General features: G+C 43.2%; 2 protein-coding genes across 6 annotated transcripts in view; both read right to left on the reverse strand.

The window, feature by feature from the left end:
* The window catches only part of MRPS6 (mitochondrial ribosomal protein S6), a 47,157-nt gene extending 27,943 nt beyond the window's left edge, over positions 1-19,214 (reverse strand). The window contains exon 1 of the mRNA XM_010580376.1: positions 19,163-19,214. Coding sequence (XP_010578678.1) covers positions 19,163-19,207 — 45 coding nt within the window. The 5' untranslated portion in view covers positions 19,208-19,214. The remainder of the gene's footprint in view (positions 1-19,162) is intronic.
* SLC5A3 (solute carrier family 5 (sodium/myo-inositol cotransporter), member 3) lies at positions 2,434-19,252 on the reverse strand. Of its 5 annotated transcripts, XM_010580375.1 has the most exons (4): positions 19,163-19,195; positions 11,209-11,320; positions 9,953-10,244; positions 2,434-5,357 (listed from the first exon to the last, which is right to left on the reverse strand). In XM_010580375.1, the coding sequence occupies exon 4, from the start codon at positions 5,053-5,055 to the stop codon at positions 2,914-2,916; it is 2,142 nt and encodes a 713-aa protein (XP_010578677.1). In that variant the 5' UTR covers positions 5,056-5,357; positions 9,953-10,244; positions 11,209-11,320; positions 19,163-19,195; the 3' UTR covers positions 2,434-2,913. The 5 variants fall into 5 exon arrangements, with proteins under 5 accessions (XP_010578677.1, XP_010578673.1, XP_010578674.1 ...); XM_010580371.1 differs by lacking the exon at positions 11,209-11,320 and having other exon boundaries at positions 19,163-19,251; XM_010580372.1 differs by lacking the exons at positions 9,953-10,244; positions 11,209-11,320 and adding an exon at positions 15,089-15,164 and having other exon boundaries at positions 19,163-19,251.
* Between the last annotated feature and the right edge of the window lie 206 nt (positions 19,253-19,458).

Raw genomic sequence — 19,458 nt, forward strand, 5'->3', positions numbered from 1 at the left:
GGGAGGGGAGGAGAGCAGAGGAAAAAAGCTGGGAAAAGCCATTATAAGCAAATCACTCTCCAGGTGGCAATAAAAGCCATGCTTTCAGCTTCATAACCATGTAAGGCACCCTGGGAAAAAAGCAAGCACAGATAAAGCAATGGCAGCCAAGCAAAAGGGTCCCTGAGCTAACCTGGCTTCGCAGGTTAGGTGGCAATGCATTTGTTAATATTGAGAGCAAAAAGGACTGGTCTGGAAAATCCGAGTACCAGCTGCCGATAGAAAGACATGCCAAGTTACTAAGGGACAGTGCCTGGTACATGATTCTCTCCTTCCCTGTGCCAAACTAGGCATATTAGCCAGATCCCAGCCTTTTCAAGAAGGTATTGTTGGACTGAGGCTGATCTTTACCGCCCACAAGTTGTTATTTTTCATCCTACTAAGATAAAATTTTGCCCTAGATTACTTTATCCTGCATAGAAACAATTAACTATGTTTTATATCTTTTTATAGCACCATCGTTCCCAACTCAGCCCACTAATGAAGTAACTTGAGATGCCATTAACATATTTCACATACTACAATTTTACCATTAAAAAAGGATTTGAAGTATTTTTCTGAACGAAGCCAGCCACACAAACCATAAGAAAATCTGTCTTGTCACACTGGTATTAACATCAAGACTCAGGTATGGTAACTCTCCTCTTCTACATATATTACAACACCGCTCCTACATTTATTACTGTATTTCCAGTTAAGAGTAATCTACTTTCCAGCAGCAAAAACTGAACAAAGTGGAGAAAGGTGGGGCATCCTGGCATCTGTCTAAAGTCTCAGAATGAATGGGATTCAATCAATTTAAAAATGACACAAAACAAACAAAAAAAACCACAAAAATGAAAATTAATCATTTTATCTGAAAATATGTATTACACATCATACTACTAAAAGCTATTTGGACGGCCTGCAGCTTACAGCACCACTGTACTGGAAAGCAAACTTTCTCCCGCAGTCAAAGGCAGGATTAACCCAAATTTCATTTCTACAGAACCATTTCACCCATAGGGATTGGTTCTTGTTTATGTGCCAAGGAAACACTGCTGGACCCTTGAATCGATGAACTGTCAGCATGGTCCCTTAGACCGTTTTTGGCCTAACCAGTTTGTGCTCTCCCAAACAAGTCCCAAGAGGAGCTCAGGAGCAAAGACAGCTGGAGAAATTATTTTCACAGGAAGCCTGGATGTGACCCCTCTGTCCTGGAGAGTAAGGAAGTTTAATACCACGAGTGTAGCCACACGCTGTCAGCTGGCCTCTGTGCGTGAAAACAGGCCCTGGCTTGGTTTAGTGTAAGGGCGAGAGCACCCAGGATGGCAATGCGTTCCCCTGCTTTACCAAGGTGGAAGCGGACCGAACTCTGCAACCTTTTGGTCTGTTGAGTTCCACCGACCTGCTGCACACGCGTCCTCCACACCTGGGAACTGTTCATTCCCTGCCCCAGGCATCCATCCTTCGGGAAGAAAGAACCTCAGCACCTTGAGACCTACTGATTGATTGTCTGTGACTGCCTGGGAAAAGTTTCACTTTTTTGAAGAATCGTAAGGGCAGACCTTTGCTGCCAACAAAGATTACAACTGCACGTGCTCCTCTCCTGACACAGAATACCTCAGGAGTCATTCCTTAAAAAGGAAGATTTGACAGGGTGAGAGAGGAAATGGGAGAAGACACAAGGCAAAAGGACTCTGGAAAGTAAGAACCACTTCCTCTTCTTTCCCCCACTTCCCCTTCCTCTTGTCTTCCCACTTGTTTTTTGCCCCTTACAGACTCCATATATGCAGCAATGGTAGGGCTGCAGAGTATTTCCTTCTAGGCATACACAGCAGAGGAAAAGAGTTATTTCTCAGCGTGCTTACCAAACTGAAGACATGCAATGTCTCACATTTCTCTTTTTCCCATGTGGTAGAACCTACGTACAGGTTTTTCTCTAAAAAGAGGCTAACCCTAATTATGCCCTAAAGGTTTGGGGACTGAAGAGGCTGAATATATACTCCTCTATTTCAATATACCACAAAACTCAAATAAAGAGTATTTCTTTTTTTCCTTTTCCCCCTCTTCTCTATTGCCAGTTTGTCATCTCCAGGTTTTTTTTTGTTTTTTGTTTTTTTTTTTTTTAAATACGGCAACTTTTCAGTAATGGAATTTACAGAGAATAAAATCAAAGACAAAAAATTTCTTACAGAGAAAAAAAGACAGAAAGCTACTAACAGCTATCATGTTTTAAGTGCTACAAGATGAGACAAAATATCTTCCTGTTGTTGCCATAAGAGAAATGAAAAACTGAAAAAAACCTAGCAGCAGCAAGCAAAATTAAAAGGTGCTAAGTTGGCCAAGGTAATACAGCTATGTTACAAAGAACAACTACTCAGCAATGTGCATTGCAGCCCTACATTTAAAAATCTTTCAACACTGCTTTAACCATTTAGATTTTACACATCAGTAAATGATTACTTGTTATCTTCACCTTAATGCTGACTGAGCTCTGTAACTGCCTGACTTCAAACACAGCCACCTGCCTGCCTTTGGTATATTTATACATGTATACATGGAAAAACAAAAGGTTAGTACTGCAGATGAAAAAAAAAGACAAAAGGGAAAAAAGAAAAAGACACCACACAACACATTCTGCCTTCAGCAGATCGAACAACATGTCTCAAATGGTCTCTAAATAGGCTAAAGTTGAGTTGATCTTACAATTATAGCGTAAACAATGCCTGGGTTGCGGTTATGCTGTTTGAAAAGAAAGAAAAAAAACCCAACAAAAAAACAAACAAACAAAAAAAAAAAAAAAAAACCCAAACAAAAAACCAAAACAAAATCTCCAGAGACCTGTATCAACTTCTGTATGTTTAGCCATACCCTTAAAAGTTCACTATTCACTCACAAAGAGAAATAGACAAACATGAATATTCCAAGCGAACAGACACAGACCAGTCCAGTATTTAGTAATAGTTTAACTTTTGGAGTCTCTTCCAGCATTTGTAAACAAACAGTCTCTTCCTCCATCTCCCGAACAGCTCTCTTGTTCATGTTTTTACTTTTAAAGCCACAGAACCAATCTATGAATTTCAAATGTCTGTCTCTATCATCAGTCTCTTCCTCATGCTTTTTCTCTCCCATCAAAGCTGCTTGTCCATTCGAGTAACAATCTACTGGTGTCTCGACTTCAGAGTGACTCACAGAAATCACCGGGTTGCTATCATCTCTGCAAGTAACCAGAAGATTTATATCCTCCGGCTTAATATTTTTAATATTTTCTTCCGATTTGCCATTTGGAATGATATGGTTAGCGTTTTCATTGCACTTGAGGATGCTCTTTTCTTGCACTTTGTACAGCTCCCCCTTTGCGGCGTTCTCTTTTATGTTCCTGTTTTTCACAGCCCAGAAAGTGGTCGTCCGAACCTGCTCCTTCGTAGGCGGAGGCGTGAGGAGGCTTACTACAAAGGTCACAATCCCAGTGATCCAGAACAGAGCTGTTGCAACATACATGTAATGGATGTTTTTGATAAAGCTTGGCCTAGTATCTGGCTGGTTACACTCTGGAGCACGATAGATAAATGCCAGTATCAACCGTATCGCTCCAAGAACAAACCCAGCCATTCCGCCATAGAAAGCCCCCTGCTCATTGCAACGCTTCCAAAAGATACCCATAAGAAACAGAGCAGCCACCGGTGGGGTCAAGTAGTCTGCTACCTCTTGAATATAAAGGTACATCTGACCACCTTGCATTTCTACAATTATCGGGACCCAGGCAATGCTTATAACTACCATGAACGCAACAAAGACTCTTCCTACAATCATCAGTTCTCTAGACGTCGCGCTCTTCCGAATGAGTTTGTAGACATCAAGTGTGAATATGGTGCTGGCACTGTTGAATATTGAGTCCAAGTCACTCATCAGTGCAGCGATCATCACAGCCATCATCAGTCCCCGTAGACCAACTGGCACAAGTTTCATCACCAAACGTGGGTAGGCAATGTTAGAGCATCCAGCTCTGCTCCCGCAGACTTGAAAACAGTGTTCCGGATTAATGCAGGCGATATCATCTGCAAACAGTATTCGTGAAATCATCCCTGGGACAACTATAATAAACATCGGCAGCAACTTTAAGAAGCCTGCCATCAGAGTGGATCCTTTGGCATGAGCAATGTTTTTTGCAGCTAAAACTCTCTGAACTATGACTTGATCAGCACACCAGTACCAGACAGAAGCTGGGGTCTGTCCCAACAGAAATCCAGGCCAGGGAATATCTTCATCTGTTGGCTCACGCAACATTTTAAGAGCATCAGGCTTTGGGTCGACATTGCAGGAATTGGTATTGGAAATGTTGTAGGTTAACAAGATAGACGTAATATTTGGTGATGCTAACATATACCTTCTTTTAACTTCTTCAAACCCACCAACCTCCATAATACTTATGATCATAAGTGTGAGGGCACCAATAATCATAAGCAGAGCTTGAAGTGTGTCTGTGTAGATGACAGCCACAAGACCTCCAGTCACAGTCAACAGTGCAGTCATTCCAATAAGGAGGATAACTGACAAATAGAGGTTCCAACCTAGCGATTCTTGAATAAAAAGCGCCCCTGAATACAAGTCAACTGAGAGTTTGGTGAAGATATAAAGAATTAGAGACAATGCTGCAAAATATATTTGAATTCTATGCCCTCCAAAACGCTTGGACAAGTATTCAGGCATGGTGTATACTCCTGACCGGATGTAGACTGGGACGAAGACCCATCCTAAAAGCTGCAAAAGCATTAAGGCGTTGAATTCCCATGCACCTACTGCAAATCCACTCGCCGCTCCAGATCCTGCGAGCCCAATGAAATGTTCACTTCCAATATTGCTCACAAATAAAGATGCACCAATAGCTACCCAGGTCATAGAACGCCCTGCCAAAAAGTAGCCACTTACGGTGCTCCGATTGTATTTCCACATGGCAAAAAAACCTATGCACATTACAAGCACGAAGTACAGTGCCACAATGGCAATGTCTGCTGTTTCCAAAGAAGCCCTCATTTTTGTAAACAAAATGACTTCGCACAGCTGACGTCCACTTCTCGCCCCCCAGCAAACGTCTTTTAAGCAACACGTGAACCAGTTAACATATATCAACACTGTGGATCAAATTCTTTGTCCCTTGGTTTGCTGTCCTGATGCTGGTGGTTGTGGTACATTTACTTTCTCCGCTTCTCAAATGGAAATTTGGAACTTAGCACGCACTTTTAATCCACATTCCACAAGAGCATCAGCCTTAACTCAGTTGATGTAGGAGAAATTCTTAGTTGCAGCTAAGTTTAGTGAGGCCTACTGTACCAACCCTGCAAGGCAGCAAAGACAAAAGACAAAGATTGAATTAGAGAAGAATTTCATGAAGTAATGAGAAAAAATTTGAAGTCTAGTAAAACAATGACTGAACACCACAGACTTTTTCCCCATTATATTTCCTGCTGTATTTATGCAATCCATAATACACATAATTAAATATTTGTAGAACTAAGTAGTAATGCCTTTTACAAGTCAACTTTAATGTTTACAAGTACCTTAAAGGACGCAGCAATTCTGGAGTATTAAATGACCCAAATTCCCCAGAACAAGGCAAGGAACAGAAATATATTTTATTTTTCCTTACTTTAGAGTCTCACAAGCCAACTCCTCAAGCCACTAAACAGGCCTTCCTCTTTCAAGCAATTTTAGGAAAAACAAACAAAACAAAAAAAAAAAACAAACAAAAACCAAAAAAACATCGCTAAGGAGCATTAACCTGGCTAGTCATTTCCTGTATTGCTTTAGCACTGCACCCCATAAATCTTGTTAGATCCTGGCATCACATGCATGTACTTGAGACACCAGCTGGCTGCTAGAGCTAAAAAAAATCAAAGTGAAGTCACAACACTGTCAAAAAACAACATAGATTTAAGATCAGCTGGAGAATCAAGGTTATTCCGCAGGTTTTAGACGAGTTTGCACCTGTCTGGGGTACAGATGATCACAGGGTTACATTTTACTCTGAAAGCTCTTCATGCATATCCCACGTAATCTAAGTGAAGAAAAAGTCCCATTCAAGCAAATGACAAAAGCAAAACTACACCCAACATCCAGCTTTAGGGTATTTCTGTCTGCCATGTGCCTTTTGATACCCACACCTGTGCAGTTTCAGGAGTTTTTGGGAGCACCCTAGGCACAGGAGGGAGAAGCAGATGGATTTTGGGAGTGGTCACAGTTGCCAGGAAGCGCTGTTCCCAGCACCGTCCATTTGCATCCAAACATGAAGAGGATCACTAACATCAGAGGTAGAAGGTTTTGAGGCAAAGCGTACCCTGCTGCTCTATTCCTGAATCCCCAGTCACACTCAATTCTACCAAAGCAAGTCAGGAAACAGGCACTCATTTAGGCAAGCAGGATTGAAGTGCTCAGTGTAGGGAAGGGCATAATAAAAAGACTTGCTGGCAGACAACCAGACAACCAGGTAGGAAAGGGAGGGACACTGAAGAGCTGCACACTGGCTCCTACCTCTGCCACAGAGATAGGATGCTCCTATCTCCTATTTATGCCTTGGGAGGTATCATTTACCTATACCCACCCAAAACCTTTTAATGGGTTTACAGAGTGCTGGACGTAAGATTCTTCTACTTCCTACAGTGAATGGGCACAGCAAGGGAATAGAAGACCAAAGCAAAGAACCAGTTTAGTCTAAAGATCAGAACAGAAATCTTTAGTATTCAAGATTATTACAGAAGAGTAAAAAAACAGGGTCTGACTCCATTCCTCTTCCATACCTACTGGTAAAGGTAATGTAGGCACAAAAAAAAAAAATCACTAGATCTTTTTTCTGACCGTAAGGTCTACCAGCCTTAGAAGCCTTACAACCATCAGCTTCAGGCACTCCCTCTTCCACTGCATTTGCAGAAGTGCTCTGGCACTATGCTGAAGCTCACATTTCCCTATTAATTCATCTATGATTAATGCAAACACCCAGCTAACATATTCTGGTATTTGGGTGGTTGCTGTAGCATATTCTTTTTGTTTAAAAAAGAGTAAATAAAAACATTACAAATTCTCACATAGACTGTAATAAAAACTACAGTTAAGGTAGAAAATGCACACGCTCCCCCCTCTGCCTTACTTTGTGCATTACTGAAGGCAGCAACAGTGCCGATGTAAGAATGTGCGCTTCTCATTAAGGCAGATGTATTTTAAAAATAGCTTACAGCAAACCACAACTTCAACCTTAAGGAGAAATTCACAATCACGTTATTCGTACAAGCTGGCTGTTTTTCAAGAGTAGTTCAGAATCAAAAAAAGATAATAAGGGTTCCCTACCACCACCACAAACCCACATGAGAATACAGATATTCATTCTGCTAGAGTTATAGCCAATAATGAGAGACTATGGAGACATGGCACAAAATGGACTGATTACAGTAGTGTGCTAAATTTATCATGCTCATAAGCCTCAAACCACAGATGTATTTTAAATTCTTCCATAGAAGAATTTACATTTATCCCCACCCACAAATGTGGGTTAAATGGTCTATTAGTTTAATCCAACACAAAATTGTAAACACTTCAGATCATATGCCACCATCAGATGCAAGTATAACGTACTATTCTTAGTTTTAAGCACTTTCGAGTAACACTTTAATAGTGTTGTACCTTTTACTGTATTAACTAGATTTTCAAATGCAACTACGTTATAATGTTTATACCAGAAGTATGAGTATTTTAAGGGAAGGGCAAGAAAAGATTTTACTCAGACACAGTGGAAAGAAGAAAAATTACTATACAGAAGATTAGAATAATGGGCAAGCTAAAGAAATAGTAACAACCGATATTTTCCCTCTTCTATTGTCCTGCTGTTACTGAAAAACATTAAGACCTGAACTTTAGTTCACTTCCAACCATCTTCCCTGTAGGTTAATCAATGACCTCGCAAAACTATACCGTACAGTAATACGCATAAATCACAAAAACTTGTTAAAACTAGGTCTATTTGATACAAGAGGTACCCAGCTCATAGTATGACTATTACAAGCATGTTCAAGCCCTCTGAAAAGTGTGTAGTAGAAGATGCAGCTGCTTTTGAATAAATTGTGACATTTCTCAATTAGGATACTTGCCAAACTACAATGGACTCATTCTATCCAAAATAAACAATATGTGAAGTTTCTTGAGCATTTTCTACCAGAAGGTACAGCCAGACCATGCATTTGAAATAATCAGTCTACAGCGACCTGAACCATCACCTTTGTAATCAACATCTGAATTTTGCAGGATTCAGCTTGCTTGAGCAGGAAGGTGGAAAGTTTTCAGTAGCCACTACAAATTTGCTGCACTCTCACTAACTTACTGTACTAAAGTAGCTTCTTGTACCAGTTTCTTAGACCTAATTCTAAAATAACCCTGGAACTTTTTTTCATTATGAAAATGAGATTCGTCCCTCTGAACTTTCAGCAAGTTATGACCTCAAGTCTTAAGAAGGACTTTTGAGACGCCCCATGCGAGTTTAATCTCAAGTTATTAGAACAGCGTACACTGTGGCACTGACAGAAAAAAAAGACAGAAAGACAGCACTGCTGCCAAGAACTGTGAATTTTTTTCCCTAAGGCTGTTTTCTGGCTGGATCATATCAAAGACACAAAACAATGTGCTTCCCTCTTGTCTGAAGATAGAGGGCTACAGCTTTGGTGAAACAATGCATATGTCTCTCCAACAGGCAGTCTGTCCTTTAAGGAAAAAAAAAAAAAAAAAAAGTCTTAAGCAATTCCCTGAAGATATACTAGATAATGTGAAGCAGATTTAGGGTGGGATTTTTAGGAGAAATTTGTATGATTGTTTTAAAGGAAAACTTTCTCCACAGTGCTTTTCTAATAAGACAGGTCTTTAAACATGCCAGAATCAAACTGCTTTCTGCTCAGTCTATTTCTCTTTGTGGCAGATAGGAAGTTTCTCAATTGACTCCCCTTTTCTCTTACAGTTAAAAGAGTCAGTCCCAATGGGCAATGCTTTAAGGGTTAATTTGAGGATGCGGATGCCCACATACCACACAGGAACGTCCACTGCTATCATTTGTTAGCAAATTAAGTACATAGTTAACTTTACTCAAAGACTTCAAAGTAGTTTTGAGGTTTGTTCTTAGAAACTTTTTTCTTCTCCACCTTCTTCAAGCACGGGTATGTTAACTCATACCGGTAGCATTTTACCTACTGAACAACTCACACGCATGGACAAAATGTACCCATACTGCCACGCTCAACACCTACATGGAAAATACTAACAATCAACAGTCTCTCTCCCAGAAAAAACGGAATACAAGTATCATGTCTTGAGCAGGCCTGTACAACAGTCAATCCCTCAACTGTGTTGTCTGGCCTGCTCACACTACAGGCTACCTGCTACGGACACACAAGTGAGTTCCTACCAGTCCACTGCTCCACAGTAAACACAGGGTTGTCTGAGGTAGCCTATCTCTTGGAGAAAAAAACAAAACAAAAAAAAAAAAGGAAAAACTTTTTTCCATTTATTGCAGCGCTCTAGAAAACAAAAAAATAGCAGCACAAGTGTTCTTCATGGAATAACTGGTACATATCAACTTATCCTTACGTAGTACATGCCCTTGAGAAAGCAGGGGCTATCCTTGCCAGCTGCTCAACAGAGCCCTAAACCTTCAGGACCGCGGTTTCAGGACCTTCTCTTGAAAACCAGGAGCTGGGGCAGAAGAGCCGGGCAGGAATCCCACCTGAGACAAACAGGGTATGTCATAGGAAGCAGGAAAGCTCGGAGGCAGAAGCTGACCTGTAGCATCTAATAAATAACTTGAGTTAAGGTCTGGACTGGCATTCCCAGCAGCTCAACAGGCTGGAGTATAAGAGTACCGCATTTACAAGTTACCTGAACCAGCAGCGACCTGACTAACCTGTTTGCCACACGTGCTCTGCTGCCGCAAAGTGGTACTGCATCAACACTTCTGCTGGCCTTGGAGAACACAGGTGCCGCAGAGGCAACTCTATAAATCATCACTACCATAAAAGTCCAATTTGAGGTGCAAGGTTCAAGTCAGTCACTCAAAGGAGTTGTTATGAACACATAATGCACTTTTTTTTGTCTGGGGTTTCAGGAATTGCTCCAGTTCTGGTCTTCATTTTACTGCAGCATCAGAAAAAGAAGCTTGCTCCACAATACATTCTTCTCAATTCTTTTCTAAAGGACTGCAGAAGGAGACATGAGAGAAGTAAGTAACCTCGCAGCATGCAGTTCAGCAGAAGAAACAGAGAACTACATTGCATTTGCCAGTCAGAAATGTAATGCTACTGTGGACTATTACAGAATCAGTAACTGGAGTACTGTAAGGCCAACTGAAGCTGAAGGGCACCGTGACTAACAGTGTTAGATTAGTAGATCAATGTAGTTGTTTTTAACCATACTTTCCCCCTATCCCAAGTGTATACACCTATTTAGGTCTCCCAGCAAGTCACAAATTAAGGGGGCGGGGGGAAGCAGAAGAGGATACAGCTTTATTGCAGTGCTCATTCAGTACTCAATGAACACAACAGAAGTTACAGTACTGCTGAATTGCAAAGCAAGAGGAAGATGGCTTATTTTCTGAAATCTGTATCACTAGCAGTGCCTCAGCAAGCCACTTCATGCCACTGCCTGTGGCATTCACATTTGGATGGTTTCTTTCCCCACAAGTCACTCCCCAGCACTCTGTCAGGAATAGTGGATTTATTTGCTTCCACTGTTCTTCCAGAAACTCCAAACACCTGAAGGGGAAAGGTGGTGGGTGTTAAGCTGGGGACAGAAGAAAGGAGACAGAAAGTGCCTTTTTATTTGTTAAAATAAAGAGATACCAGAAAGAAAGACGATCTTCTCCATACCTACCTAGACATACTGTAATCATCTTAGTCCTTAAGAAAGACTAGTCCATCAGCTTAAGTTTAACTTAAAACTGACTATTAGTTTAAAGAAAATATGTAGGTAAGTACTTCCTTTTCCCCTTGTCAGCCCAAAGAATTGGTTTATGCTTACACGGGGGACAGATGTTATCTGGGTTCTCTGAAGAGAGCTGAAAACTACAGCTGCTGCTCAGCACCACTGAGGAACTGAGCCACTCCTCCCCAGCAAATAAGCAGAATCATTCATGTCTCTGCCATAACTCAAGCAGATAACTACCAGAGGCTCAGATGCTCAAAGATGGGTTGTCACTATAAGCAGCTCCACTCCTCAGCAAGGAAACCTTTTCTTTGCAACTGCAGACAGATGACGTTCTTCCTTCTACAAAGAACTAGAAGCAGAAGAGGAAAGAGGGTACTGAGAAGGCAGGTAGTCAGCATGAAGTAAGTAAAGAGCACTACAGGGCAAAGAGGGAAAACAAGCCATTTTAATGGAAGTGGGAGGGGGCATCTCCCCCAGGAGATGGCAAAAAAAAAAAAAAAAAATAGAAGTTTCTGGCAACATGCAGCGTAAGCAGAATTCTCCCTGCCAGCTATGTGTGTCAAGACATCAGGTTACATACCAAGTTGGAAGCTGCAGAGAAACACTGAGCCCAAAGACTCAAATTCCTTCTTGTGGCAACCTAAAGTTCAGAAGCCCAAACATTTTCACTGCCACTGGCAAGTACTATTTACTTAAATTAGTTTGATGAAGTACTTAGTCACTAAGATCAACAGCAGAAGAATGGGTAAAATAAGCATAAACATGCAAGTATTTGATTTCTGTAAAGGATTTGGGACCACAGTCAAGTTTTCTGGATGTAGAGGACAAACATTATCACCCTATTAGAAGCACGCCATCAGAAAGTGTTGTAAAATCTCTACCACTACTGAAGATGACCATTTTCTTTAGCTGCAAGGTACAATGGTGTTACCCATTTGGTGGTTATCACCATTCAGCAGTAACTGATGTAACTGGCATACTCCCAGCCTAGAAAAATGTGCAGGTTCACCCCATTCGAAGAGGATTTTGGCTAGGAGAGTATAGAATTCAGAAGTTACTTGGGGAATGAGAAAGAAGTAGTGGAAGTGTCAGTCACCATGCAACTGGGCAAAATACTAGGAAGAAATTCTTCCTAAAATTTCTCGGCAGAATAAAAATATAAAACCAGACTCATTAAGCTTATTTAGGACTTCCTCAAGTTCTTATCACATTTATGGCTACCCACAATCTTTCCAAGAACATAAAGCATCACAAGTTTTATTGAAAGGTGAGACAGAAGTTTCAGGGATATATATCATCCTAGAATTTAAGTTTGAGACCCTCCAAACCTCCTAGTCTGGTGGGTGCTCTTGCAGTATTTATGATCCTTCTTGGGGATTTTAAGACACCAAAACAAGGCTTAAATAAAGTTATATTGGTTATAAAACAACTAGTGCTATTCTACATCAAGCTTTGCAATTACCTATATTAAAAGCTACCAAACATTAATTTATTTTTCTAATAGTCTCAAACACATCAACTCCACCGAACACAATCCCCTCCTGTATCCATGCTCTACACGTACCTTTGGTTTTGATTGCTATTCCTTAGATATTTGCATAACTGAAGCACAAGGACTGGCTTGCAAGTGGACAAACCAGGATTAAACAAAGATGTGAGAAATAGCAGAACAACAGTTCCTATGTAGTTCCTCACAATCTTATTTCTAGGGTTCATGACCCTTCCTTTACACCATCTGCTTCTTTCCATCTCCTCTCATCACCAGGGGTGCTGCATCTTCTTTAGTATCTCATTTGCAGCACCAGTATTTGCACTAGTGCTCCCACTGCACAGGTCCTTCATTTACACAGACCTTGCCTTACTTTCCATATTTTCACTTCCCATCTTTCCTGTTCCACTTCTACATAACAGTTATATTTTGCCTATCTGTCCTCCCTTTTGTTTTTCTCCCCCTTCACCTTCTTATCAGCTCTTCTACAGAATGCACACCAGAGAGATTCCTGTTGGTCCATTGGGCAGGCAGTTTTGAAGGGAACAACCTGGTGCCCAGTGGTTCCTGCTGCCCTTGGATAAGCAGCACAGACGCTGGTATATGCAGCTCTATCAAGCAACTGCTTCCACATCAGCAACTCTTACATTGCCACAGACTTGTAGCAGAGGAGGTTGGGGCAGCTGTAGCTCAAAGAATTGGCAGCCTGCTCTGGCTGGAGTCTGACAAAAAGCAAGGTAAGTTACTTGATCATAATCAACAACCACCAAAGTAATTTTTGGGTGGAAATTGCCAGCGTTATGGCCTGGAACAAAGGAACTGGAGAAATCAGCTTCTGAAAGAACATGTAAAGAAAGCAAGAATGTCCATTATTACAAAATATGGTATGTATGACGTACTAGAAGAAAGCAAAGAAACACACATTCATACTTGAATTAATTTAACAGCTTATTCTAAGTGATATAATGGACATCTTTTAAAGAATCGGTCACTTTTGAGGGTTTTTACAACAATGGAGAGCAATAATGCTATTTTATCACAACAGGTTCTCTTTCCTTCTTTTTCAAGAGTTAAAGGATAGACAATCTGCTTTCATGCTGAAGTTTACAAACATCTCCCTCTTCATATACATGATGCACCCACATGTATATATACACGCAGTGAACACATGAGAAGAGATACACAGCCAAGAGAGAAGAGCACATTGCTAAGTAGGTAACAGGGGCAAAGAGAAGTCATATCTTAAAGGATAAGTAGCCATTCCTGCCCACTGAAGAGGGGCCAGCCAAATCCCACTGAAGTCTGCCAGTCCCAGCATGGACACAAGGACCTACCCACAGTCCTGCCTCGGTGCTCAGGCTTGCAGCTCTACAGCTTAGGGAACAAGAGTGGCAGAGTTAACCAGTGCATCCCATTACATACAGTCACTCAAGCACATCAGTCGATAAGCTGCAGAAGCCTGTATAAATCAAGAGGCTTTTGAATCCCTTATTCTTGCTATCAACTTAGTACTCACTTTGGACAACTTTGCCAAATGCACTGAGCTAACAACTATCCGCCATAAAAAGGCTTAAACTATTTTGTAAAAGAGAATAATCCTCTACCTCCCCCCATACCCAAGCCAGGCAATATCCCACACTTGGCAGAAACTTAGAAGAGGACCACTCTCAAGTCTTAAGATTGAAAATGGCAAACGTCAGCCAAGAAGGTACCATTCTCAAATGCTGTCTGTATCACACACTTCAAAAGCCAGTTATTCTTATGGAAATGCTTAAGGCAGAAAACAAAAAGCTGACTCCTACAGGAGAGTCAATGCTAGATCTTGTGGTTTTCCAGTCTTGACTTTTAGTTCCAACTCTTTGGTCTTCCTTCCAGCAGCACCCCATGACACAAGGGTCCTTCCCTGCTAGGCATAATACTGTGAAGAAAAGCCTGTTTCAGCCTGCCAAAAAAGTCAAAGGAAATAGAGGAAAACTTGGGTAATTTTAACCTGCTAAGTACAGGAGAGGGGCTGGGAAGATGTACCATTCAACTGTAAGAACAGGCAGGTTCACCAGAAAGGAAAGAAAATACAACAGTATCTGCCTGCTTACTGCCCTCTTCATCCTCCCCGCCTTCTTCCTAGCAACTAAGATATCAAAAGCCCAATTGCTGCAGCTGCCTACACAGCAATTAAGTGTAATAGCCAAGATGTCAAGCAACACTACTGCCCATTACTTTGGTTTTCCTAAAATAGCCAACAATCTCCACAGCAGGTAGGGAATTTCTGAAACATGGCAACCCACTCCAAAGGCAACAAACAGATGCTGAAGACAAGTTACATTGTGTGAACATGTCAATCAAACCGGGAGCCCAGATTCACTGTAGTATTACAGAGGTGTTTGCTGAAACAAGGTAATGAGGTTTTAGACTAGGACACACACTATGTACAGGTGAAGTGGGGGGAGACAAGTATGCTGCTAATAAAATATTGATATGCTTCCTCATTTTTTGCAAAATACTCTAATATAAAGTACTTCCAAACTGTCCATTCACTTCAGTCCCAGTTACAAGGTTGTTTTGTTGAAGACGGGGGTCCCAGCTCGCAACAGTCGAGCAGCAGCAAGAACAGCACGGGAATACCGCCACCTTCTCTCTCTGTCCTAGGTCCCCCGGCTGCCAATTTTCCTTGGAGGGTGTCTCGCATTGCCGCCCTGTGGTCAGTCTGCAAAACAGCATCAGAGCAATAGGAAGCCATTTCCAGCTCTTCCTTCCCCTTCCCCCCCACTTCCTTCCCCGGGCTCTCAGGGGACTTTCGGCAGGACAAGAAGGGTAGGAAGAGGAAGCCTCCCTGAAGAGCCCTCCTTTCTCCAGCAAGCGACAACTCCTGCTAACGCACTAGCGGGTCACTACCCTTTCCTGCTGAAGGTCCTGCTCTGCCATAATCCCCCTGCTGAAAGCTGAAGATGACTCTCCTGGGAGAAAGTTAGAAATAATTAGAAATTCATCTTTTGCTATGAATAGTAAAGTTTAGAGCATGAACAGCTGTGTCTTCATTTTGCACCTCTACCTTCACCACAACAGTAGTCTTTGACTTGGGCTCTTGAGGGTAGGCAACGTGTTCTGCACACATCTGCACACTACTGATAGCAAGTCTGCCATCAAACTCCCCAAGCTCACCGTACTATTTGTTATTTGCATGTTGGAGTGTAGAAAGACACACACGTGGGCAAAATTCATTATTTCCACCCTAAGTTCCAGTCACTTCACTGGCGTCGTACCTTTCTTCTCCCAAAGCGTCTCCTCCATATACTCACACACAGAGTAACACAATCCAAGTCCCTCACTGCAGCTACTCTTCAAATACAGTGATGCCACAGAGAAGAAGTTTTTTATTTATTTATTTATTTTGGGGGTGCTTTTAGGATTTTATTATTGTTTTCCCTAAGAGTCACTGACTGGGGTCTCTGCTGAGCAGGGTCTCTGTCCACAGGCAATTTACAAATACGGTATTTCTAGTGCAAGTCAATTACCTGATCATAGGCTACCTACAAAACAGGACAGAGAATGGCTGCTCAGCTTTGACTTCAGAATAAAGTCACAAGGTTTTGTGAAAAGTACACACAGACAACTGGTGAAAAAGTTTGAAAGTAAAGGTTTTCTCCCTTGGCTTCCCCCCTCCCCGCCAAGCTTTTTGGTGTTGCATTTTTAAGACACAAAAGAAAGCTGAAGAAATCTGCCAAGAAGCAAGAGGACATGGGAGCATCAGGCAGGACTGAGGGGTCACGCTCACCCTGTAACCATGTCGAGGCTAGCTGGGCAGGGAGGAGACCAGCTACACAACAGACTCCACGGTTCACAACAGAAGCTACGTGCAAGAAAAGAATGAGGAGGGATCCCTGACTTGAACACAAGCAGTGCTAGGGAGCAACAGAGTTTAAAGCAACAAAAATGAATTTGAGGGATTTATTCTGCCTACATCTATGAAAATGCCAAGGTAACCATTACAGACAATTGGGAGGAGGGAGGGAGAACCCCACAGAATCATGAAGCTTGCCTCTGAAGAGACCCATGAAAGTCTACCAGACTGTAGCTCTGAGAATGTTTGTGCTCAAGCTGCCAGGGAGCTCACAGGAGTTAATGACAGCCCTAGAGCACAAGAAAGCCAGGTGGCAGGGGCTTATTTTTTTTTTTGCAAGGCAGCGGAGCTGTCAGAGATGAGGAGGGATGCCACAGACACCAAGAGAAGAGTCAGCACTTGCTCAAGCCTCAGGAGGCACCAGAGCACACAGCCACCGCACAGAGGGACACGGCAAGACAGTGAACACCTGCCGAGGGTAGCTTCATCAGGAAGCATTAGTGTTAAGCAGCAATGTAATTTATTCAGGACTGTATATGATCTCTCCAACTTCTACAGGAAGGAGTTGTGCAGTCAGTCCATAATTTCAGACTGTTTTATTAGCCCCATATTCAGGTCTCCAAGTTTTCACTAATTTAAGTTAGCATTACAGTCAATATTATGCAGTGCTATAGGGGTCATTAGCGAACCCCTTGCCAGGATTTAGCAGCACCACTACAGAATTTTTTTTCATTACACAAAAAAAGGCAGCAGTAGCAAGATACTGGAAGGCAAAAAAGCACCTAGATCTGGTGTACTGTCAAGAGCAACAAAAAAAACCAGCATCGAGACAGACTCTCTAAATTTTAGAGTTACAACAAGGGTAGGTTAAAAATAGCAGTACACCTGAACCAAAACTTAAGTGTTTTAACATAATCACAGAGCTAAAAAACATGTTAAGATACATTTATGAGGAAAGAATATACTGGAGAGTCAAATTTCAAAGAGGAAAAGGTTGCAGATGTTAAATCCTGAGTACATCGGTGCTCATTAGAAGCATCTTACAGCTAAAAGCTTATCCCTGCATCTCTCTGCTCAGATCCTAGAAACCGAAGATCCTTTCCACTAGACAGCACTCCATGGCACCCTTTCAGAGCAGTCAATTTATTCGTGTCTCAGTATTATGTCAGATTTGCTACGCTTTCTGTCCTGCTCTGCACTGATAGCATCTGCACAGCATAATGCATCTCCCACATTAACAGCATGTATACAAAAAGCATCTCATCACCTTACCTATGGCCTATACATTGATGAGGAGGGGTGTGGAAAGAAAAAAAATTTAAAAAAATAAATCGCATGTTGACAACCCAAGTCCAAAAGCAGCATGTTTTGTCAGAGCAAATGCTGCTCCGTGAGGTGGTGCAGCAATGTCACCAGATTTTTTCCCTGTTGCTGTATTTCTCCACTAGAGGACTCACCTGAGAAGTCTACTACAGCTTCTGCAGTTAAGCCAAGTTAAAAAAAAAAAAAAAACCAACCCTGACATGTGGATGGTACATGTAAAATGAATGGAAATGTACTAGTATGTGTAGCACATGTAATACATGAAGACATGCTTCCATAACTACAAAAGAAACACAGCAACGCTATTTAGCTTCCACTTATTCTATGACAAATATACATGTTCATTTAAATGAAGGTTAAATGCAAGAGCAAGCATATCCACACTGGGTCAGATCAGAAGGGTTACAGCCTAGTGTAAGTGCTGCTACATTCCAACACCAGCACTGCATATTAAGCTGGAAAGTAGCAGATAAACAAAGGCTATAGAAGGTACTAGAGAAGGGCCAGTATCAGCTATTATCTTCCAAATAAAGGGTCCCATCCACACAGAGATGTTTCTATTTTATTATTATTTTTACGCACAAGTACACACACCCCCCGCACTGAATCAGCTCTTGTAAACCAGAAAGAGCATCATAAAACCTCACTTGCTTACACCACGGCTTATCATCATGCTGCCAAAACCAGTGGCAACGGCTAGCAACCCTTCCCATGGGCGATACAGCAAGCCATATCAGCAGAGCTCAACTGGTGTTAGCAACGGCAGGAAAAAATAATAATTACTGAGAATTCCCGGGTACAGAGGGGGGCTGGAGAGGCAGGGAGCTGGCACCCCACGAGGGGAAGCTCACCGGAGTGAGCTCTTGTTTTTCCCCACCAAGGCTCACCACAAGGCCTCCCAGAGGCGAGGGGACCTAGCGTGGAGCTGCTGCAACCCAGCCAGGTAGCCAGCGAAGCCATGGCAGGTGCTGGGGAGGGGGAAGGGGAGCACACGGCAATGGAAAGAGCTGGTGCTGCAGAGGAAGAGGGGGACGTGCTGGCACCCGTGTATAGGGGCAAGGAAAGGCTAAGTTCACTTGCACCAGGCTAAAGGGCGGGGGGGGGGATAAGAGAGGGAGAGATGCATCTATTTCGCCAAGCGTGGGATCTGCTTACCTGCGGACCAAAGGGGAGGGGGGAGAGAAGGGGACTGCGGCTCTAAGGGAGCAACTAAGCAAACTCTCCGAAGGAGCGGGGGCAGGGGAGTGAGGAAAGAAGAGGAAGGGGAGAGAGGGCAGAAAAAGACACAGGAGCCCGAGGCACCCTGCGCAACTCCACTTCAGAGCGCGGAGCGGAGGGGAGGGGAGGGCGCGGAGGGCAGGGCTCGCCCCGGGGGGCGGGGCCGGGCCGGCCCCCCCCCCGCCCCGCCGGGCTCCCGGGCGTGAGGCTGCCGCGGCGAGGCCGACACGCGGCGGCATGGAGAGGAGGCAAGGGGGGGGGAAGGGGGGGGTCTGTCAGGTCCCACCTGGCTCCCTCCCTCCCGTCTCCCCTCCCTCACTCACCCTCTGCATGGCTTTCAGGATCAAAGCCAGTTCATAGCGGGGCATCTTAGAGCTGGCTTGTGGCGGGAGGAGCGGGGATGCGTCGGGGCAGAGGGTGGGGAGGTGGGGGCGGCGGCGATGCCGGAGAGGGGGGGAACCGGAGGAGGAAGGCGCGTCCCCGGCGGCTGGCGACGACTCCTGCCCGCGCGGCTCCCAGGCTGCACAGACACCCGGGCGGGCGAGCGGGCGGCGCGGCTTAAAGGGGCGCCAGCAGCTGCGCAGGCTCCGCCGCGCCGCCCCCTGCCCGCGACAAGCGC

The sequence above is a fragment of the Haliaeetus leucocephalus genome, unplaced genomic scaffold (assembly GCF_000737465.1).
Source record: "Haliaeetus leucocephalus isolate CR32 unplaced genomic scaffold, Haliaeetus_leucocephalus-4.0 Scaffold702, whole genome shotgun sequence".
Lineage (NCBI taxonomy): Eukaryota > Metazoa > Chordata > Aves > Accipitriformes > Accipitridae > Haliaeetus > Haliaeetus leucocephalus.